Below are 26,251 nucleotides of genomic sequence, written 5' to 3' on the forward strand. Positions count from 1 at the left end.
TTGATGGCTGCACATTATTCATATATATATATATATATATATATATATATATATATATATATACCACATCTTCTTTATTCATTCATCTGTTGATGGACATCTAGGTTCTTTCCATAGTTTGGCTATTGTGGACATTGCTACTATAAACATTCAGGTGGATGTGTCCCTTTGGATCACTACATTTGTATCTTTAGGGTAAATACCCAATAGTGTGATTGCTGGGTCATAGGGTAGCTCTATTTTCAACTTTTCAAGGAACCTCCATGTTGTTTTCCAGAGTGGCTGCACCAGCCTGCATTAAGATGGGTACTCTTAAATAAAAAGACACCAGCACACACACAGACCTATTGGCCCACAAAGATGAAGACACACACACACACACACACACACACACACACACACGAAGTACCTAAATACTTTCTTTTTCCTTTTAATGATGATGAGGATAGGAGCTAAAATTTATGAGTGTTTACTCTGTGCCAGGCTTGGTGCTAAGCATCTCATTCCATTCTGACAGCAAGCTATGAGCCTGAGCCCATTCTTGGGAAGACAGAAGCCCCGGGGAAGCAAACAACCTTCCCAGGGAATCATAGTTCAAAAGTGATGAAATGGAGCTCTGACCAAGGTGGACTGAAGAAAAAAAGGGGGGAGGATGGGCACTTTGATGTTTAAAAAGATTAGGGAACCCACAAGCATGCCCAAGTGATTTTTTTGCAAAGGCTCAAAAGTTATGTAGTAGAGAAAAGAGAGACTTTTCAACAAACGATGCTGGGTGAGATGGCCATCCAGAGACCAAAACTAAAATCTGTGTCTCAATCTCACATTGTGTATAAAAACTAACTCAAAGCAGATCATAGACTTAAATGTAAAAGGTACAACTAAAATTTTTAGGGAAAAAAAATAGGAGAAAAAATATTCAAGATCTAGAAATAGAAAAAGTCCTTACAGTGGACACGAAAAAGCACGATCCGTAAAAGAAATTAAAAAGATAAATTAGACACATCAAAATTTAAAACTTTTGCTTAGTGAAAAAATGAAAGGACATGCCTACAGACTGCTAGGAAATATTTACACACCACGTATCCAAAACGGAAGTCCTCTCTAGAACGTATAAAGATGTCTCAAAACTGAACAGAAAAACAAAACAGGCAGTCAATGAGAAAATAGGCAGAAGAACTGGACAGACATTTCGTCTAAAGGAATATAAATATACACAGATGGCAAATGAAAGGATGGTCAACATCATTAGACATAAAGAAACACAAATTGAAACCACAATAACAGGTCATTATACCCTTATCAAAAAAACTAAAATAAAAAAAATTTATGACAACATATATGCTGGTTATGATACAGAGGAACTGGGTTGCTCAAACATTGCTGGTGGGAATGCAAAATAGTAGGTCCACTCTGAAAACCAGTTTGGCAGTTCCTCACAAAACTAAACATGCGATCACTGTAAGACCCAGCAACTGCACTTTTGGGTGTCAATCCCAGACAAATGGAAACCTGTCCATGAGTGTTCATAGCAGCTTTTTTTTGTAATAGCTATGCCTGGAAATAACCGTTTATTAAGTGAATTAATTCTTGAAAGGACAAGATGTTCCCATGAGGGGAACCTGGGTAAAAGGGACAAGCAGAACTCTCTGTATTATTCCTTACAACTGCATGGGGCTCTATAATTATCTCAAAATAAAAAGGATAATTTAAAAAACAATATGCGTTCTTATTCTTCATTCTTCCTTTCTTAAAAGAAAGGAGAAATAAAGGAAAGAGATACTCCACAAAAGTAATCTCACACACGTACAATCAGACTTCAAAGAAAATCAAATTAGAATTCTGATATCCTCTGATAGATAGCGTTATTGCCTTTTCTTCCTCTTGATGCCTTTGGAAGAGAGAGATGAGGCAAGCAATGATCTGTATCTTTCTGACCATCTAACCTCTCAAACCCGTCTTCCAAACTCTCAAAACCACCATTTAGTACCTGTGTCAAGTTTTGGGGGCTGGAAAGGAAGGCCATTATAGAAGAACCTCAAAAAGGCCCCATACCACTCATCACCCCTGCCCACATCTCACACATACTTGAACCCCATTCCCTCTAGCCAAAGACACATCCCAGAAGTTAGGACTCATCAAGCTCAGAGACAATGATTTTTTTTTTTTTCTATAAGAAAGAAAACAAGTTCTTCACTGGAGTCATACTGACTTGAGAGGCTTATATATCTAACATAGATTAAAAACTCTCATTTTAACTCTCATCTTTTCTGGGACCATCATGGGCACCATCCCTGTTCCATATGACCAAGCATCGCAGCAAACCAAAAACTCAAAAGGCAATCATAGAAAAGAACATATACTGCATGTTCCTCAAAAACAGTACTTACAGAACTGACAGAAAAATCATACAGAATATACTTCTTTTCAGCATCTAGAAGAGAGAGAGGAGTACCCATGATTATAGGAAGCAGAGGAGCTGCATGGTCATGCTTTTCTCTCCTTTTTCTCTGCTTATCCAGGTTCTGCCCTTTTTGCCAAACCTCCACCAAGTTTCCTGGACTGCTTTGACTAACCCTAATTGCTTTGCCCCTCCAAACTCCCATGACTCTCTGTGGTACCATTTTGCTGGCATTTAATACATTGTGACTTGCATTTGTAGTCATCCACATACACATTGTATCTATCCTGCTGGACTAGGAGTTCCTCAGAGGCAATGCCTACATCTTATTCATCTTCATATCCCCTGCCTACAGGGCAATAATAAATATCCAATAAATATTAATAAATGCTAATTCTACGCATGGCAGGGTTTTTATATAATCACAGACCAGAAGCTTATGTCAGCCACTTCTATGGGAATCTTACAATGGAAAAGCATACTATACAAATTAGGATATTTCCCCCTCAATAGTAATCAAAGCAGTATTTTACAAATCTATTAACAAAAATGTATTATTTGATATTGGTAATGACACACAAAGAAGAGATAATTTAATTAAACTAAAACCAATAATGTCTGTTGCTTTGGTAGTCAATAACATACAGGTTGATCATCTGATCTATTTTAATGCATTGTGCTTGGCTAACTGAACTTCCAGAATAAATTCGTTCTAAGCTTGCAGAAATCAGCACCGATGATAATAGAGTTAGTGCCATACTGGCCAGCCTGCAATGACTACTTTTCACTGAGAACCCCAGGGAGGGGACCACCGGAAGGCCTACCATTAGATACACCATCATCCCAGTACAGCTCGCCCCGTGCCTGTCTCTTGTAGTCCAAGGCAACAATGAGTCCCAGGGAATTCTTTCGACTGTAAAAGAGCAACTCCCAGTTTCAGAGAATGAAGAAGGCATAGAATGTTGTTCAACCAGCCCCTTTCATGTCTCAGGGACAGATGAACTCAGAGTCTACCCCAGAAATAGAGTAGATATTGACATTTTATGGAAATATGGACACTGGGTGTGGTTAGACAGCAGAGGTTGGTAATGAATGACCATAAGAAGAATGGTAGAAGGAGGCAGTTCCTACCAAAGACTGGGTTTGTGATACTACTAACAATCGGCACTTACTGGGTACGTACCATGCGCCCGCCATTCTTCTAAGTGCCCCATATACAGTAAGTCATATCCATTATTCCATTGAACCTGCTTGATGACACTAAAAAGTCCAGCTATTGTCATCCCTGGCTTGCTCGTGTTGTGCAGCAACACAGAGAGGATGTTGCCCAGGGCAACACCTGTGGTAGTGACAGAGCTGGGGTCTGAACCTTAACATTCTGGCTCTTGACCTTGGAAGCTATATTCATTTCTGTGTGATAACTCTCACCTCCTCTTTAACTTGCATTCACTCAAGAAAATCTGCTTGAAGATAGTTTCTGGTCATAGGGAAATCCTCACAAGTGATTATTTTGACTGCTCTTAAATCTGATTCAATTCCCAAGTGAAAGACTCTAGAAATGTGAAGACTAAGGCCACCTTAAGGTAAATGAACATGAAGGTACCACTCTGGGGCCAACCTTGAAAGGAGGGGAGAGACATTCCTTACTGGAGATGTCTTCCCTTGACTTATCTACTTTTAGTGTCTGTTTGCCTGTCCCACAACATCGTCCCTTGGCACGTCAGGGCAGTTACACCTTAGAAGAATGAGGAGCTTACCTGGCCTCTGTGGTTGTGCTGGGTTGTTGGATGGGAAATATGAAGCCCCCTCGGAGGTGAAGTCCTATCCTATCGAGTGGCAGCAGCATCTCCACCAATTGTTTCCTCCACTGGATGGCTACCCCCTAACCAACAAAAGGATGACAGAGCAGACAAGGGACCGTTGGACTAGGAGGGACCATGCAGATCATTCTAGATCAGTTGCCTCATTTAAAGTAAGTCAGTCAGGGCAAGACAAATGCTCTATGATTTCACTCATTGTGGAATTTAAGAAACAAAACAGATGAACATAGGGGTAAAAAAGAGAGAGGCAAACCATAAAACAGACTCTTTTTTTTTTAAGATTTTAAAGTAGACAGAGAGGCAGGCAGAGAGAGAGAAAGAGAGGGAAGCAGGCTCCCTGCTGAGCAGAGAGCCCAATGTGGGGCTCAATCCCAGGAGCCTGAGATCATGACCTGAGCCAAAGGCAGAAGCTTAACCCACTGAGCCACCCAGGTATCCCCATAAAACAGACTTTTAACCACAGAGAACATTGGTTGCTGGACGGGAGGTGGTGGGGGGATGGTTTAAATGGGTGATGGGCATTAAGGAGGGCAATTGTGATGAGCACCAGGTGTTACATGTACATGATGAATCACTAAATTCTGCTTCTGAAATTAACATTATACTATAATGTAACTAAGAGGAATTTAAATATAATTTAAATATAACAGAATTTAAATATAAATTCTCCTCCTGAAACTAACATTATACTATAGTGTAACTAAGAGGAATTTAAATAAAAACTTGAAAAAAAAAAAGAAAGAAAAGCAGAGATCCCCCCAAAGGAAAGGGCAGCCCAAAGCATAATCAAAATAGATAGCAGATCTGAGCCTCCAACCTGTCCTATTTCTTTGAATTACGCTGTGTGGTGATTCTTCCACAACTGGGCTTTCATTTTCTAGGGTATCCCAGCCTCAGGCTAATTATTAGTCCTCATAGCTGCATAGTAGCCAGCTTGATATAATGAAAATTCCTCTAAACCTACCCCAGTTATTCAAATTATTCCATAGTACACCTAGAAAGGCCTTCCTCACAGAAAAGTAACCTTTATCAACCAAATGTAAAATGTTTGCTATTATCCTACCCCAAGCTCCCAGGACTCCTGCCTTAGAATTGCCCTCTGCTAGAGGCTGGTCTCTGATGCAAGAGGGTCTGCCTTACTTACTGTCTCATAGTCGTACCAGATGGCATCCGGTATGTATGCTTTCACTCGGTCCACACCCTAGGGAAACACCAATATGAGCAACATCAGCATGTCTCTTACATTTACACAATACCTACCTCATCTGTGCTTGCATGTGTTCATCTGAACAATCCTGAGAGGTGGTTAGGACCATCCCATTCTACAGGTCCGAATACAGATACTCAGAAAAGTCGGGCAGTTTACCCAAAGCACAGCTCTGCCTAGAAAGTAAGTTTCTAGGCTCCTGAACTTCCTAAGAGAAGCAGAGAAATTTTGTTCACTGAGTTACTTGTGTAACCTGACAGGTGGGAAGAGACTGAAACAGCCAGGCCTCGAGGAGAAACTTCCAGCAGGACTGCAGCTGCTCGCAGCACCTGCCAAGAGATGGCCTCTGACATGCGTACACTGGCAATCTCCCATGTTTATAACGTGATCAGCATCATCCTTATCCCTCCCCCACACTCCCTCCCTCACACTTTGGAAGGGTCCGTGTGGTCCTTCATATCTGGTCTCCAGAGTAACACCCTGCCCTTGCCCAGACCTCCCTCCCCAATCCTCTCTCGACTCTTCTCCTTTCCCAGCCCAACCCCAAGAGCACATGTCCCCTTGTCCAAAGGAAGCACAGTGGGACGGCCAGCCCAAACTCATGAGGCATTTAAAGCCTATCGATCCATGGTCATATGTTTAAGAAAACAAGTTTTAAGGTAATTTTGCAAAACATAAATTGCTTTGCTTGGAGATAGAGGGAGAGAGAGAGAATGAGCAGGGTGAGGGGCAGATGGAGAAGCAGACCCCACACTGAGTAGAAAGCCTGACATGGGGCTCGATCCCAGGACCCTGGGATCATGACCTGAGCCAAAGGTAGATGCTTAACTGACTGAGCCACCCAGGTGCTCCATATTTATATTTATATTCATATTTAAATGCAGCCATAGATACTCCAAACTCAGCTTACTCAGCTATAGAACCATGAGGAAAAATGTGATATTCCACCCCATTGTTCAGATTAGAAACACACCTCATATAAAACAGGTGTGATGAGGAGTCCGGGCCCCCATAGGAACTGCTCATGTATGCCCCAAGTAGCTGGGTCCTGGTAGAACCTGGAAAACAGAGAAGGCAGATGAAGCCTCCAGTACAGGACAACTGCACCCTAGGTGGCAACAACCACTAACAAGACAAGGGAAATGAATGCTCTGAAAGGGATTCTTCATGGGTCGGGAAACTCACTCATGGACCAGGGGCCTTGCTACAGTGTCCCCCCGGGTGTGAGCTCGGTAGAAAAGGGTATAGAGGTAGGGCAGCAGGGTGTAGCGGATGTTCAGATAATATCTGGAGGAATTCGCCAACAGAGAGTGTTCACCAAAGGCAGCAGGATCCTGGTCCTAGAAGAAAATGAAGCAAATATGAGATATTTCCATTGCATCTTAAAAGTTTGTTCCATTATGATAAGAGGCTTTCTCAGATGAGAGTAGCTATGTTCTCTAACTTGGAAGATATCGAAGCATTTCCAAAACTAAAAGGATCTTGGTACTGTTTCTTGATTTTATAGATGAAAAAACAGTATATCAAAGATTACATGATTCTCCCAGTGTAAACTGCAAGCAGGTGACAGAGCTTAAATTTGACATGTGTCTTCTGATCCCAGTTGATGGTAGCCTCAAGGGTGATAAAAAAGTCCATGGTTGGGGGGGGCACCTGGGTGGTATAGTTGGTTAAGCATCAGACTCTTGGTTTGGGCTCCGGTCATGATCTCAGGGTTGTGAAATCGAGTCCCAAGTTGGGCTCTGCATTCAGCGTGGAGTCTGCTTGGGATTCTCTCTCTCTCTCCCTCTGCCCCTCTCACACACGTTTCCCCTCTCTCTATCAAAATAAATCAATTAAAAAAAAAAGCCCAGGAGATTTCCATGGAGATAAAGGGGTTACAGTGGCTCCTACTCCCTTCTTAGCTCATCTAATCTGTTGTATATTGAGGTTTCTCATAATACTCCATAATACTTATAATACTCCAAAACTCCAATAACAGCAGTAAGTTGTACAACCAGTAACAAGAATTTGAATTTGAAACCCACTACCTTAGTAAGCTGCATTGCCTAGCACCATGATCTATAATTCATCTTCTCCTTTCCATGCAATTTTATGAATTTACAATTTTGAAATTTATATGTAGTTTTGTCTGTAATGTGTTCACCATCGATATTTGTTTTCTTTTCTCTACCCCAGAAACAGTGACCTCTATTTTTTCTTTAATATACAATGTGCAAAGAAATCATGACTTTATCCAAGAGCAAAGAAACAGCCCTCTAGAAGGGAAATCTAATTTTCTTTGGACCCAGAAACAGAACTTTTCCATTAATGATGGGGCTCATTTTGTCCATTTTCCTTGTAATTTGTAAGATGAGAAAGATAATGTATGTCATATTGAGATCTCTCATCCTGCACTCTATTGCTGGGACTGAATTTTAGAGAAAATTACCTAAATTTATTCCTTTCTTTTGTTCCTAAAGATGCTCATTTCCTCCCTTCAAAGGGAGTAGAAAGTAGAGTGATCTACTGCAGCAGACCACTGTATGCCTCCAATGTAGGGCTCATGAAAACCCTGAGACCAAACACCAATGAAAATAACATTCTACATCCTCCATCACTCAGGTCTCCAACCAAGAATGTGTAGAGCTGCACTGTCTACTATGGTGGCCACATACCATGGGGAGCTTTTGCACACTTGAGATGTAGTTAGTAAGAGAGAGGAACTGAACTTTTCATTTTACTGGACTTTAGTTCATTTAAATATAATCCTAAAAACTGAAATTTTTAAAGAACTATTTTTAAATAAAATGAAGAATAAAAATAAAATACTTTTAAATAAAATATTTTTCCATTAAATAAAACTTTATTGTTTTGTTTTATTGCATTCCAACTGCTGAAAATTTAGTATCCAAACTGAGATCTGCTGTAAGTGTAACATGCACTTGAATTTTGAAGACTTAATAGAAAGAAAAGAATATAAAATATCTCATTGATAATATTTTGTATTAAATAGGTTGAAATAATCATGTTATGGACATACTGATTTACCCAAACTATACTTAAAATGATTGCTTCTGTTTCTTTTTACTTTTTAAATTTACATTTAAACTTAATGTGTGGCTCTCATTGTCATTCTGTTGCACAGCACTTGTGGAGGGACAGGAAAACAAGGACTGAAACTTAGCAGGCTAGGTGGTCTGAATGCTCTTATCTAACTCCTTCCAGGCCATCTCCAGAGGAAGGCAACATGCCAAACCTGCTCCCAGCCACCAGCTTAGAAGTTCAGAAATAACCCAACTCTCTCCAGCTCGTAAATGGCTAAGACAGTCTGGGGATAAAATATTTTGGTGATTTGGCTATAAATCTTTCCCATGTTAGAGACAAAATCAAGAAGGGCAGCTAAAATGATCATCAGTAAGCTACCCCGTTGAGTGTATTAAGATCTAACCTACTCAATTTTGAAACACTTCATTAAAATAAAGGGCATTCCACCTTACTTGCTCCTGCCATTGTCCAGACATCTCCTTAAGAGGGGCTCTGAGCCCACTTCTATATACTCACCCATCAAAAAAAAAAATTTTTTTTGGATAAAAGAGTGAAAAATAGTGAGGAGGGCAGAGTCTCACAATCACTCATAGAAAGAGAGAATGGTGTAACAAGGTGAAAAAAAATCTTCAGATCCCAGGCCTGCCACTCCCTAAATCATCCCTCCTTGCTAGTCCATACTAGAAGTGGTTTCCCTTGTATTGTTCGAGGTAAAATACCAGTGGACTCCAACTGTCCCATCTTACACAGATGGTAAAAGAAGTGATAACAGCAGCATTGAAATTCTAGCAACCCATCTCACCTTCATTGGTGAGTTAAGAAAATCAATAAAAATCACAATAAAATCATTCGATACATACATACATGCCATGAATCCTTATCCAAATACTCTGCTCTTTAGGTCTATGACCCAAAATTTATCTGTTCTCCTTTTGTACTAATGGCCAAGATATAGGTTTTTGTTTCTTTTTCAATCCTTTTTGAGAACAAGTACTTTAGACAATCCAAGAAGTTTCCATTGCTTCTTTTGGGGACCTTACCCTGAACCCAGGCCCGTTGTGATTCCTCGATAGTGGATAAAATGCTCCAAGCTGCATCCACCTTGTGCAGAGCTCCTCTGTGACATCTTTTGTGTAACCACAGATGTTGGCACCTACCTGGAGAATTAGCACACATACAAAAGACAATGGTCAGTGATAGTAGCAAAATCATTGACCGTACTCCTATGTGGTAAAGGGGAAAAATCTTATTCCCATCATTCTATGCTTACAGAGGTCCCAGACTTTCAGAGCCAGCCAAAGGTACAAAAGCGGCAAGTGTGCATGATGAATCAGCTGACGAGAGCTCATTTCAATGTTCAGTTCCCGATTTCACACTTTGTTATTCAGTGATGCTTTGATAATGGAATTTTCTGTGATGCTCACATATTTTACTTATGGTGTCTCCATGCTGACTTCAAAGACTCCATGGACGACTACCCAACGATAATGTCTTACCATTCTATCCTCAAAAGACAGTTCATGCTGCATGTAAAAATGGATTTTCTAATACCACAGGGAGACATAAATGCTCCTTGGTTTTTAACATCACAAAAGACTAATAAAGGAAAGAATACCAAAGAACAAAAGGTAAAAGTTCCTTGTTGAGAGTAAAACTCACCATGGGGATACCAAACAGGTTGAACTCAAGGATACTAGGGATGGACCACTGGAGATCATCCCATGTGGCTGCATTGTCCCCCAACCAATGTGCAGCATATTTGCCAGATCCAGCAAAAGTAGAACGGGATAAGATCAAGTTACTTTTGTTGGGGAAGATTTTCTTCATGGCCCTGAAAAGGAATACAATCTATTGAATGTGAAGTGAGCTGTGAATATCTAGGACTCACCTGTACCCAAGGGGAGCAACGGGCTTTCCAACAAAACAGAAAAAACATCAGGACTTCATGAACTAGGTGAGCAAACTAGTTTTTATTATCTTATTTTATTTAAATTCAATTAACATATAGCGTATCATTATTTTCAGATGGAGAATTTAGTTATTCATCAGTTGCATTAAATACCCAGTGCTCATTACACCATGTGCCCTCCTTAATGCCCACTACCCAGTATTTTTAAGATTTAGTACTTTTTTTAGTATCTTATATTTAAGATCTAGTATTTTTAAGAGCTTCTTAGTATAAGGTTTCAGACTTCATATAAGACAGTCCAAACCTCTACAGTCCAGTCCCCCCAAAAATGTCTTTATGCTCCTGGCCTCTCTTTCTCTTATTGGATCTGACTGTGTTTTGGCCCTTTTGATCAATAATACATTGTGGCCATGTCTTGAGTTCTTGACTCCATCTTCTCCACCTAGACAAAGCTTTTCTGATGTCTCTTGTTTCCATGTCTTGCTGCGCCTCTATAATCAATCCTGTCTAGCACAACACCAGCTCAGGCTGGATCTCTGAAGCCTCTGCTGGAACAGTTTGTACACCAGCTGGGTTCTAGGCAGCTGGGTTCCCCTAAAGCCTTAAAACTTATTATTAGCAATTCTCCATGTTGGGAAATCTTAATCTATTGAAAATAATAATAATTTTAATTGAGTAAGTATCAAAAGATAACAGATGATACTCTTTATAAACTTAAATGCAATTAAAATATAAAATATTATTTTCGTTGTACTACAAACAAAATATCATATATCAAATAAGACTCTGTAAAAGATTAAGCAAAGGGATTGAGAACATGGAATTCAGAAAGACAATTACTTCAGGATGGAGGGGAGCGTGAGGTGGGGTAACAACACAGTAAGATATAAGTTATCTTGCTTAGCGTTTATTCTGAATATTCTTTTGCATAAGCACTTTCCTGAAATGCCTCTTCCTTCTTTCCCATTCCATGCTAAGCAGCTCATACCTTCCTTTAGCTATCTGAAATTAAAATTACAACAATGGCATGGTGATACCTGACCCACAATTGCTGCTTCTATCTTTCCTTTCAGTATGTCGTCCGAGACAAGTGTATCACCAGACCCTGGCCAGTCCCTCACAGACACTGTCCCAGCCACCAATGCTCACCCAACTTCATACTCCTGAGTACTACCTTATGTGGAGTCTATAATGGCAACATGATAGAATGGCAAAAGGGAGAAAATTCTGAAATAGAGGATGGGTTTGAAAGCATGAAGTCTTCCCTTCTGACAATTTAATGACCAAAAAGTAAAGGTAGCATAAAGGAGAACACTCAGTCTTCAACTCCTACCCTCATGTCTTTGATCTCAACAAGCAGGTACTTTGCCTTTATTACCATTGGCTAGAGGGTTTATGGCACTCTGTAATCACCGACCATGAAAGAAACACATTCAGGTTGCACAGAGTGAAACCGAAAGGTGGATAAAGTTATCTGAGGTTATAGGTTTATGTAGAGGCAGACCTTTATGGTACCACAGATTAGATAAGTCTCTGTTTTCCAGAGTAGAGGAACAATCTTATTCAGAGATCCTCAAGTCTCTCTTTTCTGTCCCGCAGGTCTGACTGGCTTATCATTGGTCCCGATCTCTGAGGGGATCTGGTCTTTCTACTTTCAGCTCAGAGGGAGAAGTTCCTTCTTAGGGTAACCACTATCCCAGACAATAGTTCCAGGAAGGTTGAGCCAAATACTAATCAGATCTATGGCTTAAATGTTGCTGGTGCTCAGATCCCACTGAACAAAAATCATATCCCCACTGTTCTCTGGGAACTTAGGTCATTCTGTCTGACCTAGAGAGCTTAGAAGGGCACTTAACCTTCTCCATTGTAGTTACCTTTTAACTATTAATCATAGCTATTAGACTATATTAACCAACCCCATCACAACCTTACTGCACTTTTATTACATGGAGACATGAGCAATAAAGCAATTTGCAACTCTCTTTCCCTCCTCCAGCCCCCCCTTTCTCACCCCAGTCTGTAGCCACTCTCCCTCCCACCCTCCATTCTTAGATAGAAGCGTTTTAGAGTCGAAATAGATTGGAATAAGAAGGAACTTTGGGAAACATTAATCCAAGCCTCTCGTTTCAAAGTTGAGGGAACTGAGCCTTATTCTTCTAGCTTATTTCCCAGGAAAGGCAGAGTGAGAGAGACAGAGGTCAGAAAAGAGAGGATAACAAAATCAGAAACTTGTGTCCTTCTTCTTGAAGCTTCTTTTTGGAGATCAAAACTTTTGCATTTATTAGACAAGGACTCTCTCTCCTGGACGATCCCACATAATACAAAGTCAGGAGAGCAAAATGGTGCTGGAGAACAAAGCAGGGTGGTCATGCATCCCCTGCAGGCCCTTCCTGATGTCTCTCCCTCAGGCCAGGCAGCTATGCAACACACATGGTAAGTACACACGCTATTCCTCAGGCTAAAGTTACAGGGAAAACTTTGCCCTCAAAACGCTTGCAGTCCAACAAGAAAAAAAAAAGGAGGGGATTGCCTAAATGTTATAATATAAGATTTTTGTATATTGAGTATATTGTAATACAAACAAAGGTAGCATAAAAAAAGGGAAATAATCTTTTCCTAGAACTGACAGGAAGGTTTCTAGAAACATCTGAAAAGAGGCTTTAAAGATAAGCATATGTTTGCAGACAGGAGAACTGAGAGGGAGCCTGGGGCGGCCAGTGGGGAGAGAAGCCAGGAGGATGTGGTGTGGGTAGCCCTGCCAGGTAGACAAGGGACACTCCGGCAAACTTGAATTTAATTTAAACAATAGATCATTTTTAGTGTAAGTATGTCCACTACAAATTTAACTGGGCCCTATATTTTTATTTGACAAATCAGGCAACGCTGGTGTGGTTCAGTAACAGGGCTGGCTTCCAACTGGGGGCTGTAAATACCTTGCACATTATTGCCTACCAGTATCTAAGGAAGTCCCTTAGTCACAAGCCAATCAAAACTAATCTCACACAGGCACCAAGGGGCTCTATGAGAAGAGCTCTTCAGTACCCTCTAAGATCTGAGTTGCACATCCTTATAACCACAAAATATATTTGAAAAACATACTTATGGAAGATACACAAAAGCCACCATCTCCAACCTCCCCTACACAGAAATTAGGCGAAAACCAAGTGCTTACGAGTCTGTTGCTTTTGCCATGGAGTAGCCATACAGACTGTGGACATCATAATGAAGACCCCACTGAAATTCTGCATCCATGCACAGGGTTCTTGCAAAAAGCAAGCGGTCCAGAATTCCTATGGGGAAACAGCCATCAGTGAAGCACTTTCCTGTCAATCAGCTCTAACAAAATAATGACCCAGTTATTTGCTTCCCCGTTACTATACCTTTCCACTCAATCTCCGCCTGACAAAATCCGTTCCGGTTTTAAATTCTGTCCTAAATGCTACATCCTATCTGGGACCCACACTAAGCCCCACTCTAAGATAGATCATTAAAATTAAGGTGCATTCCCTTGGAGCCCATAAAACATGGCGCTGGGTGGAGGCAACTGGGAAATGAGCTGAAAGCAATGGGAAGTTGGCCTGAAATGAAATATAAATAAAGCAGCACATTTCTCTACACATATTTGATCAAGAAGAATTGTGTAAGGAACAGAGATGAAGGCAGTGGGAAGGAAATACTTTTACTCTTCCGTTATAGGCATTCAATGCCAATTAGGTTTTGGGTTTTTTTTGTTTTTTGTTTTTTTTAAGAAATGAGATTTGAGGGGCCCTGGGTGGCTCAGTGGGTTAAGCCTCTGCCTTCGGCCTAGGTCATGATCTCAGGGTCTTGGGATCAAGCCCCGAGTCAGGCTCTCTGCTCAACAGGGAGCCTGCTTCTCTCTCTCTCTCTGCCTGCCTCTCTGCCTACTTGTTGCCTCTCTTAAAAAAAAAAAAAAAAGAGTTATGAGACTTAGGTGATTCCATAAATAAGAACTCAGATCCTGCTTCTAAAATCACCACTGTCTGACCATTATTTTCTCTTTTCATACCTAAAACGCTCAATATTTTCTGCCTTGTAGCCTAGAATCTTGTTCTTTCCTTCTCATACTTATGGACCTATAGCTGGGCACCACATCAGCTCCCCCTCATCAAGCCTTGCCATCGATATGTTGGAGCCTCAGTATGAAGCCCAGTTCCAGAAAGTAGAGGAACCAGGAAACCCTGATGTTGACTTTTCCCTACTAGTTCAACAGAATCTCACCAGCCAACTTAATCAGAAATTAAGTTGAATGATAAAACATTATGAAATTTATATTTTCGACAGAGCTTGGTTTGTGGAATGAGACTCACAACCACTTCCATGATAAGAAAAAAAACACTAAAATTGTTCCAGGGCCAAAGGTAATATAAGTCTTTATCGTGCTAATTGTACTATCTAATCCTGAAAAGGTGAGATCACAGCAGAGCCACTAGAAGGTCATGGCTAGTCATAGGTAGATAGACTGAAATGCTGGGACCTGGGGTGTGAGGTGCTTGCCAGAAGTAGGCAGAGGGGGATGAGACTGCAGTTTTCTACAGAAAAACAAAACAAACAAACAAACAAACAAAAATCCTTGGCTCTCCCTAAGAAGAAGATTAAGAGATTAAAAGGGAAACATGGTAAAGTGATCCCTAGTTGGAAAAAAAAAATGGGGCAGGGGGTCATAGACTGAGGAGAGAAGAATGAGGAATAAGCAGACAAGCAAACAGTAGATTTTACAATAAATTAAATGGTTTGAAGCCAAGATTCCTCCTTAAAAAGTTCTCCACTCCTCTGGAGACCAAAAGGAGCTAAAGAAGCAGGTCACCTATGGTCCAAGGTTCAGGTGAAGTGGACAAACCAGAATTAACTGGCAGGGACAAGCCAGATGCTCACCAAGGCTGTGTTCTCTTCCTGGGGGAGTTAAGATTATATTTCACACTTTCCCTCAAGATTAAACTGAGAATAAGTGATTGGATTCTGAGCAAAGAAATGCGAGCAAATTGAATACGCCCTACTTCGAGGCCTGCCAGTAACACTCCTCCACCTACTCTCTCCTTCGCCCAGGAAGCTGGAAACAAAGGACTCTGAGATGGAGAACCAAGCCATGGAACCAACGAGATCCCTGAGCCACTGCTCGGATGAGAGTCACTCATCTCATGCTAGAGAAGATGAGCCAAGAATGAACTTCTATCGTGTTAATCCACGGAGATGCTGGGGTTCACGTCTTTCCACAGCACAATCTATCTGTTACTGTTTCACACACATACATACTTTTGAAATCAGGACTGGAAAGTCTAACTAAGAATGAGACTTAAATTAAGAAGAAGCTAAAAGGAACAATGAATACTTTAAATTGTGACTAATGAGCCAAAAAAAAAAAAAAATGAAGTTCACAAAATTACAGAGTTACTTCAGTGGAAGATGGTTTGGACCTTAAAGTATTCTGGAATTCTCATAAAGTTGAAAACTGAAACCATTTGCTTGAGGGGTTTGGAGACCACAAACAGGATGAGAGGACCGCGGGGCCGTTGGGGGAGGCGCGCACCCATCACCTGCTCGCCCTCGGTTCCAGCGGTCAGCAGGTGGCCGGAGCCCCTGGTGCACGCAGGAAGGGCTTCGGTAGGGGAGCCGCCGGCGTGTCCACAGACCCCCTGCCCTGGGAACTGAGACTGTTCTAGGCCACGTGTAGTGCTGTGGGGCATGCTCTAAGTGTATCTTGTGACAACTTACGGGGAGTAAAAGGAGGAAAGTTGAAGGTATTAAGTTCACACCCGCGATCGGAACCGTGGAGAAAGCTGGATACTTCATCCATTTCCTTCAACGACACACAAGAGGCACAAGGGGAAGGGTTACAGAGGCAGGGTTAGTCGTCCAGGAACGTTTACTGAACTAGAAAACCCATGTCTGCGACCTCTTATTCACTGGGATCTTGAGTAATCTGCCTAAATCTTCTTGCCCTCTGTTTCATCTTTTGGATTGGGTTGTGTCTAAGGTACCCTCCAAACCAAAGTGCTATCAGGCACATTTTTTACCTTTTATACATTGATCTCAATTAGCTAATTAAGTGATACCATTTCCAAAGGCTGATTCTTACCTTATGAATAATGTGAGTTTTATGGAGCTGTTAATGTTTCAGTGCTGTTCGAAAGAGCCTAAGACAGAGGAGTATTTCTGTTTTATAATTCTCCCTGTCTTTTATTCCACTCAGGGAGGGGCAAGAAGATATAACAGAAACCAAATCTGTCTCTTTAAAATGGATTAAAAATAGGTGATGCTTAATCTTGCTAATGGAAATAATTTTCCAAATTTCAAAGAAATATCTCCACCTGCTAACCCTACCTACAAAATAAAAGAGATTCATTAAATTGTTCTCTGATTAACTTTAAATTTTAATGAATCAGTGTGACAGCCTCTCATAAAACAGTTGAAAGACAGTTAAGGGAGGAAGAAGCTGAGACCCTGGGAAAATAAAGGACTTTCTCAAAAAAGAAATAATCAGTTGGCAGATTCAGAATTAAAATCTGGGGTTTTGAGGGGTCTATTTTACTGCATATAAGCTCTGCATTAAGTAAAATGATTTTAAATACCACTATGTCAAAGAAACTATTTTGTTACAGATCAGGGTCAAAGCTCATTCTCAAATCTTGGACTATCCGTTTCCAAAAGAAGTTTGATTCCGGAATAACAACTTACAATCCATACTCCATCAAACTTGAGAGTTTTATGAAATTCACTGAACTGCTCCGTCCACCACTGAGTGCAAGTCGGATTACTATAATCAGGAAACACTGTCCATCCAGGGTATCCCTAGAGAACAAAGAAGGAGGCAGTGGCAATGGGTATGCCTGAGGGCCATGACACATTCATTGCTGCTACGGCTTCTGCCACCAGGAGCCCCAGGAATCTTATCATTTCAGAATCAAAATTTCCCCCCAAACTAAATAGTAAACTAGATGCAAGCAACCAAAAGAAGCCAAAAGGAAAGGAAAAACAGCCAATTAAATACATGAGAAGCCATCAGATGTCTTCTTTCAATGAAAACATAAAAACAAAATTTCATGATGTCAGACCAGCTAGGAGCAGAGTCTAAAAACACTCATCCATCTAACTGGGTAAGATTTTAGGAGAGAATGACTAGATTCACTTAATGTGTAATTAAAGGTCATTTAAACCCGCTTTGAATAATGATGTTTATAAATGATACATTTGGTTTAGGTAGAGAAATGATCTGTTTTAAATGGTGAAATGAATTTTGTGCTTCTTACTTGGGTCCAATATTTCTTATCCTCTCTATTCCTACCGATGTTGCTTTTAACATTTTCCATAAATAGCGCAAAGATAGAACTTACAGCCAAATTACTGAGAACTCTGAATTGATAGGATACAAGCTTTTTTGCTTACATTCTTATTTATGTTCCCAACAAACTTATAAGTTGTCATTAGGTTATATATATATAATATATATAAAATATATATTCTCTATATATTAATATACATTATGTGTCATATATTGCATATATTTTATAATAATATTACATATATATGTTTTATGTATTATTACATATATATGTAATAATATTACATATGTATGTTTTTATATGTTGCAGAGACTTCTTAAAACTCAACATGAGAACTTAAAATTCTCAGTTTCAGTGGATTGAACTCCTGGTCTCTTGTGTTAGGTGACAGGGCACCAAATAATTAGAGGTAATTTTGAACTTAGGAAATAGGCAGAGTGGTAAAGAAGTCACCTACAGCAACATTATCTAGAGTAAGCCCAGCAAACTTCATTCCAACCAAATATCTTTATTTTTTATTTATTTGTTTATTTTAGAGAGAGGGAGAGTATGAGTGGAGGTGGGAGGAGAGTCAGGAGAGGGAGAGAGAGAATCTTAAGCAGGCTCCACGCTCAGCTCAGAGTCCAATGGGGGGCTCAATCTCACAAGCCTGAGATCATGACCTAAGTCGAACGCTTAAACAACTGAGCCACCCGGGCACCCCCCCAAACACCTTTGTAATAAACCTCCACCCACCTCCAAGACTACTACCTCTGCCAACATCTCAGATCAAATGTTTGATGTTATTTCTTGGTCAATGGAGGCAACTAATTAAATTCTTGTAATTATATGCAAATTACCAATTGTGTACCACTCAAAGATGATACTGAAATGACTCACAGGTTTGGATAATCTAGTTTTTAGATAATCAAAATCATGTTTATGTGACCATGGGCTCTGATTTTGTACTTATATATGAATACTGGTCTGATTTTTTAGAAATTCAATTCAAATAAAACAATAAAATCAAAGCATTGGTTTGGGGAAGGAAGGAAACTACTGTTTCATAGAAGGTTAGACTCAATGAAAAACAAATAAATAGAATTAAGTATTGTAAATAAAATCAATGATAGGAATTAAGTGAGCAGTTAGATTAAGGGGCATTGATAAACCTGAAAACACAGTTTTGAAAAGTAAACTGCCCAGGAGCAACACAACTTGCAGCCACATAAACTCTCAGATTAAGTATCAGTTTTCGTAAATGTCACATAATCCAACCAGCTAGGGCTGACCCTATATGTAACTGCAATAGAAAGTTGCCTCCATGATTTGATGTAAAATACTCTGGAAATTAGGCTTCAAATCAGCCTACTCCAATGCCTGCAGAAAGGCTGGGCTCTATAAATCTCCTTTAAAATAAAACTACATTAGCTGAGACAGGTTTCACATTAGACTATGAGCTTCCTGTTACATTATTGTAGCCAAACATATTGTCTTGGGAAAGAGAGAAATTGAGAGGCAGGTGGACTTGAAGAATAAATGAATTTTTTTTCTTATACTACATTGCTTCTCAAATATCTATAGTCCAAAGGTCAGAGGGCTAGCTTTTTAGAGACTAGACATTAATTTTTCCCACCGCAAAAAAAGAAATGATAATCACGTGATATGGCAGAAGTGCTCTTGCCACAATGACGACCATATTGCAATATACAAATGTATCAAATTAATATGCTGTACATCTTAAATTTACACAATGTCATATGTCAAATGTATTTCAATTTTTAAAAAAATCCTTCAGAATTTTAATCATTTTACTATTACATCTACTGTTTTAAAAATAATAATAAAAGAAGCCTCTAAAACCATGAAATCAGTAATAATGATACTACAACATGCCTTCTACTCACTTTCTTAACAAAAGTATAGACTTCCCCAAATGACTGTAATTTATTGATTCCCTTGCAAAATTACCTGCCCAACGACAAAGCCATTGTTCCCCAAGATCCATACTCTCCTGTGGCTTCCATTCATATAGGGCTGGTAGTCAGAGTTATTTAAGATGCCAGGATTCTAATAAATAAATATGATAACAAATATTATTTTTATCTCTTTCTTTTGTACTTTGAAAGGGAAAATGAGGCAACAGACTTGTTTGAACATACCATAATGATTACATATTTCAGTCCTTGCTTATGTAAGTCATTGATAAAATTTGAGAGATTAGGGAAAGCCTTTTCATCAGTAGTAAAATCCTTATTTCCATCCATGTAGTCTATGTCAGAGTACTGGACATCCTGAAAGATAGTGCCAGCCAGTTAGAACCTAGGAAACATCACTGTGCTGACTGAAGGTATCATTGCTCTGGTTCTTGCTCACTAAAACTGAAGCCATATTTCTTTCTTTCCTCCCTCTCCTTCCTTTCTCTTTCCTTCTTTTTTTTAAGATTCTATTCATTTAGAGAGAGAGCATGAGCAGGAGGAGGAGCAGAGGGAGAAACTGAGTCTGACACAGGGATTGATCCCAGGACCCTGAGAAGGCAGAAGCTTAACCGATGGAGACACCCAGGTGCCCCTGAAGCCATATTTCTTAATGGTCCTTGAACGTCCAGGACTTGGCTACCTCTTAGAATAAGCCCCTTCTGAAAGATTCAGGCACTCTTAGGTTGCAGCTTTATGTCTTTATCCTGACAGATGCATGTCATGAGGTATTGGGAGGAATTTGAGGGTAGGGACTGTGTCTTGTTTATCCCTGCAACATGAGAGCTTGGATGCTGGACATAAAACAGGTGCTCTTTAAATGTCTGTTTGGGTGAGTATATGAGTAATGATGTAACCATGTGCTAGCTTGGACCCTAAACATTAAGCTAGAATATATCATAAGAGGAGAAAACAGTCTTCTTGCCCTATAGAACTGCTAGAATAATAACTCACAAAGATAAACGACAGAGGGGCAGGGCTTTAATTCACCAAAGTCTCGTACATAGATTATTTTAGTGTTTGCATACCAATCTGTGAGGAGCAGGTGTCATTCTTGGTGAGAAGACTGACATGTGAAGGGGCTGAGTGACATTTCCCAAGGTCGTATGCATGGGTGGGTGGGGTCGACTGGGGCTTTTGTGATAGGATCTTTGAGTCCAGCTGATCTATTTTTCCAAACTGCCACAACTTCAAGGACATCTGAAGGTCTTCAAAGAAAGTGTTCCTCATGTAGTAAGTGTTCCTCATGTGTCTGAGAAGGTTCTAGCTTCCAGGCCTGCAGGAAAATGTGGCTAGGGGCCTCTTGCCAATGCAGCACACCTGTTCTAACACTAGGCAGTCAGTACTCGGGTGCCTCCACTCCAACATGGTGGGAAAGAGCCAGTCCGTGGAAGGAAAGCTCTTTTGTTCATGAATCAGCACACCTCAGAAAAGCCCTTCACACCAGAGGTACAGGGATAGATTGAAATAAATACCACAAGTCGTCAAAATAACTATTTTTGAATCCTGGTCCTGCCATTTGGCTAGTTCTCGTGACCTTAGAAAAGTTATCAACTATGCAGTGGTATTTACAAAATACCAATAAATGATGTTTAACCATGATTGTGAATGCACCTTGTAAAATAATAACCATGTGGCAAACTTTGGCCTGATTCCTCCTGGAATTGAGTGCTTGTGGGTATTGATTTGGGGGCATTTAAATGAAACACATGATCAATTTCCTCTTAATAGCAAAACATCACAGCAGGTATGTTTTCTCCCAGGAAAAAGTCATCTCTCGACCTGCTCTCCTTAGCTGCCCTGAGAAGGCATTGTTAAATCCTGAGATCAGGCCAAAGTCATTTCCACCTGCACCTTCTTCCTTCACATGCTAAACAAATAAATGTTTGCAACACAGTTCCAAAGATCTAGCCCCAAATAAACTGTTCTGATAACTTCATTAAAGGCATTCTGCATCTCCTGGAGGAACTTATCCAGTACTCTATACTTAATAATTATCTATTTACTAGTGGACATTGAACATCATAAATACTTGGCTGCCACTGAGCTTTCAAAATTATAGTCTGCCAGATCTGGAAGGAGTGTTCAAGGTTGCTATGAGAAACTCACTTCCTGTGAGTCATTTTTACAGTCGTCAGCTCTTGTTAACCATATCACCCTAGGAGATGCTTTCTTCCATAAAATAACAACGAATTTGGATGGAGCTCATCCTCTGTACTGCCTGCCTTCCATGCCTAGTGTAAGGCATTCCTCACTACCAGTCCACCAATGGACTGGTAGAATATAATGGACTGGAGAATATAAAACATTCTCATTTTATAAAAGGGGAATTAAGTCTCAGAGATGCTAATTAACTAGCCCAACACTGATAGAGGTAAAGCTAAAGCTTTGCAAAGAAGTAAAGCCAAACTTCAAAACCATATGCATCCGACTCCATAAACTGCTGTTTTTTTGACAACACAGGCAACTTAGCATGCAAATCTCTGACCCTAAGTGTGCCTGTTTGTTTGTCTGTCTACATATGTATGTACCTATCTATCTATCTATCCACCTGTCTGTATTTCTTCCTAATACATTGAATCAGATGCAAAAACTAAAAGATAGAAAGTGGTGCCTTACACATGTTAAGGGAAGTTCCAACTTACATAAGGTATCTGAGCTACACGATTTCGATCCACAACCTTCTTCAACCCATTGATGCCACCATAGTTCCTGCGACTAAGCTGGAACCCAAGACTCCAGTAGGGAGGCATGAATGGTCGTCCAATGAGCTGAAACAATAAATATAGACATGTCTAAGCATTTAAAATCTACTGTTTTGAGCACCGTGTCTGATACAGAAAACACTGTTTCCATTTCAATTTATAACTCTCCAAGCCAAAGCCCATACCTCCAGATACTCCTGAACCACTTGTTCTGGAGTATTTCCCAGGAATACGTAAAAGTCAAGAATGCCCCCAATTGTGCGGTAAGTGATCGCAGGAGCAGGCTGCAGGGTGACCTCTGAAAGGATTAAAATGAGAGTTATAAGAATTTCGTGGTTGCAAATATGCTTTTCTCTGGAATATTAATACCTGAGTTATCCAAAACAATCCCAGTCTCATTTTGCAAGAGATGAAAATCATGTTTCTTTTTTTATGGATTACTGAAATGTATCATAATATTAAGTGAGTAAAACACTAATGAAGAATTGATTTTTTAAGAGAAAGCAGAACCAGTTCTATTTTTTGTTATAATTTTATTTTTTTTTACTTAAATTCAATTAAGAACAAATTCTATTTTAATCTGGCTGTATTACAATACGAATGGCTGGAATTTGTGAGTGATTTAACATAATGGAAAGGTTTTAAAAACTTTATAGATGAGTTTCACTCACCCCCAAAAAATAAATAAATAAATACAAGCCCTTATTAAGGTGCTATTAGTCCAGAAGCTTGAGGGAGAAGATTCTGGAGTGGGGAAGGGATGAATTACGAGAAACAGCTTATAGAACACAGCGTTGTTGCTTAGACAGACAACCTGGTTTATGTGTTGAAATCTACAGGTATCTTTGGGACCTGTCAATGCATCTTATTATGTACAGAATATTATGGAAAATACTGCATCAAAAGAGAACCCCAAAGAAGTTTTCAATTTTGGGACTTCATCAAGATCAAAAGCTTCTGCACAGCAAAGGAAACAGTCAACAAAACAAAGAGGCAACCCACGGAATGGGAGAAGATATTTGCAAATCACACTACAGACAAAAGGCTGATATCCAAGATCTATAAAGAACTCCCCAAACTCAACACACACAAAACAGATAATCATGTCAAAAAATGGGCAGAAGACATGAACAGACACTTCTCCAATGAAGACATACAAATGGCTAACAGACACATGAAAAACTGTTCATCATCATTAGCCATCAGGGAGATTCAGATCAAAACCACATTGAGATACCACCTTACACCACTTAGAATGGCCAAAATTAACAAGACAGTAAACAACATGTGTTGGAGAGGATGTGGAGAAAGGGGAACCCTCTTACACTGTTGGTGGGAATGCAAGTTGGTGCAGCCACTCTGGAAAACAGTGTGGAGATTCCTTAAGAAGTTAAAAATAGAGCTGCCCTATGACCCTGCAACTGGGTATTTATCTCAAAGGCACTGATGTAGTGAAAAGAAGGGCCATCCATACCCCAATGTTCATAGCAGCAATGGCCACAGTTGCCAAACTGTGGAAAGAACCAAGATGCCCTTCAATGGACGAATGGATAAAGAAGATATGGTCCATACATACTATGGAGTATTATGCCTCCATCAGAAAGGATGAATACCCAACTTTTGTATCAACATGGACAGGACTGGAAGAGATTATGCTGAGTGAAATAAGTCAAGTAGAGAGAATCAATTATCATATGGTTTTGTTTATTTGTAGAGCATAAGGAATAACATGGAGGACATGGGGAGATGGAGAGGAGAAAGGAATTGGGAGAAATTGGAGGGGGAGATGAACCATAAGAGACTGTGGACTCTGAGAAACAAACTGAGGGTTTTGGAGGGGTGAGGGGTGGGAGGTTGGGTGAGCTTGGTGGTGGGTATTACAGAGGGCATGTATTTCATGGAGCACTGGGTGTGGTGCATAAACAATGAATTTTGGAACACTGAAAAGAAATTTTAAAAATAAATAAAAATTTTAGAAAAAGAAACAAATTTCAGCATGAGCTGAATTTATAACAGTTTATGCTACTTTGGGGTTTCTATATAGAAGTATTGTAGGTTAAATACACATTCTGTTAAACAGTGATCTTGCCATAAAAGTCATTTTTATAAAAGCCACATCCCAAAACGTATTCCTGTTGAGATAAAAAGATGCCTCCTACCCATGGCATTACTGTTCAACAGAAACACCCCAAAAGAGGAGCCGCTGGTGTCTTCAAGGCACAGGAAGAATGTATGAGCTCCATACAGATTAATCATGCCCTGTCAAGAAAGATGATAACAAACAATAGTAGTACATGTTAAAAATGGTTTTCTTTACCCTAAAATAAAATCAGAAGCCACGTATAACATGTACTTGGTCAACACTTGACATAGTTCAGTATTCTATCAAAATGGTATTGAAATGGTAACATCAACTGATATATGAAATAAAACACATACCATGGAATATGATTAGTAATAATAAGACATGAAAAACTGATCCATGCTACAACATGCATGGACCTCATAAATGTGGTGCTAAGTGAAAGAAACAGACACAAAAGAAACCATATATTGCATGATTCCATTTATAGGAAATTTCCAGAGAAGTCGAATCTATACAGACAGAAATAGATTAGTGATTTCCTGGGACTCAAGTGGGTACTGGGGTGGGAATGGGGATTATGTCTATAAAGGTATGAGGGATCCTAGTGGGGTGATGAAAACCTTCTAAAACTGGATTACAGTGATAGCTGCACAACTCAGTAATGTACTAAGCAATCACTGAATTGTACCCTTAAAACAGGTGAGTTTTATAGTATATAAATTATATCTCAGTCAAGTTACTTTTCAAAATTTGGAAAATATCTGCAAAGACATAAAATGTTAGCAGAAGATGATGTCATTATGAGAATTTTGTATCTCTTCTCTATGTCTAACTGTATTTTCTAATTTTTCTATAATTATATATAATACTTCAGCAGTAAATAAGTTTAAAATTTTTAAAAAGATATTGAACCTGTCACAGGGCCATGATGAGCACTGATATAAAAAGAGATAATGTGTATTACTATGAGTGAAAAAAAGATAGAGAAAGAGAGGGAAAAAAGGCAGAAAGGAAAAAGGAGAGAGTGGGAGGGAAGGAAATGGAGGGAGTGAGAGAGGGAGGAAGGAAGGAAGGAAAGAAGGACACCTATCTAATCTGTGACTACATAACTCAAGGATTTTTCAGCTCTAGAGAGCCAAGCTTAGTACGATGGTTAGGGTTCCATGTTTGTCAGGGGCCTTGAGCAAGCACTTTAGTGAATGTGCTGGTATTGTTTTACTCTTGTTTGGTTCAGTAAATGTGTTCCCTTCATTGCATCAGATACTGGTGGGTGGGCCAGTTAATGTGCTACTTGATCTGTTCATCTCCCAAGGAATATGAATTCCAAAAGCTCAGTCCCATCCCTCCCTTGCAAGGTACATCAAACCTGCATCTTTTGCTCAGATTTGGGAAACATCATCAGCGCAATAGAGGCTTTAAGACCTGCTCTACAAAGCAATGCTACTCAAAGTGTTATCCATGGACTGGTACCTCCCCACACCCTTTGCTGTAAATCAGCAAGGAAAGTACAAAAACAAACAAACAAACAAAAAAACAAAACAAAACAAAACCAAGAGAAAGAGTTCAGAAACTTTTATAGCAATTTAAAAGAGTAATTTTATATCTCTTCACTCTGAAACTTGAGCTTGTATTTTATATGTCTTTGAGTAATTTTATTTCATTTCCCCAGGATTAAAAAGAAAAAGAGAGAGAGAGAGAAAGGAACTGATCCTTCACTATAGATAAGTTAAAAGGCACTGCTCTAGACCAGCTCTTTACCCACCATAATGCACATGTGGTTCACTTGTAGATCTTACTTAAGTGCAGATTCTGGTTCAGAAGGTCTGGGCTCTGACCTGAGATTGTG

The 26,251-nt window shown here is 39.7% G+C and overlaps 1 protein-coding gene across 1 annotated transcript in view; it reads right to left on the bottom strand.

Moving 5' to 3' along the window:
* MGAM2 (maltase-glucoamylase 2 (putative)) overlaps window positions 1-26,251 on the bottom strand; it is an 83,678-nt gene that overhangs the window by 41,944 nt on the left and 15,483 nt on the right. Inside the window, 16 exon segments of the mRNA XM_032867306.1 lie at window positions 2,388-2,431; window positions 3,223-3,311; window positions 4,156-4,280; window positions 5,363-5,419; window positions 6,399-6,483; window positions 6,611-6,765; window positions 9,493-9,609; window positions 10,112-10,283; window positions 13,534-13,651; window positions 16,092-16,176; window positions 17,055-17,168; window positions 19,610-19,708; window positions 19,801-19,932; window positions 22,260-22,385; window positions 22,505-22,617; window positions 24,479-24,578. Of these exon segments, the coding sequence (XP_032723197.1) occupies window positions 2,388-2,431; window positions 3,223-3,311; window positions 4,156-4,280; window positions 5,363-5,419; window positions 6,399-6,483; window positions 6,611-6,765; window positions 9,493-9,609; window positions 10,112-10,283; window positions 13,534-13,651; window positions 16,092-16,176; window positions 17,055-17,168; window positions 19,610-19,708; window positions 19,801-19,932; window positions 22,260-22,385; window positions 22,505-22,617; window positions 24,479-24,578 (1,731 nt within the window).

This window comes from Lontra canadensis, unplaced genomic scaffold, assembly GCF_010015895.1.
Source record: "Lontra canadensis isolate GAN:19392208 unplaced genomic scaffold, GSC_riverotter_1.0 scaffold2, whole genome shotgun sequence".
In the NCBI taxonomy this organism is placed as follows: Eukaryota; Metazoa; Chordata; class Mammalia; order Carnivora; family Mustelidae; genus Lontra; species Lontra canadensis.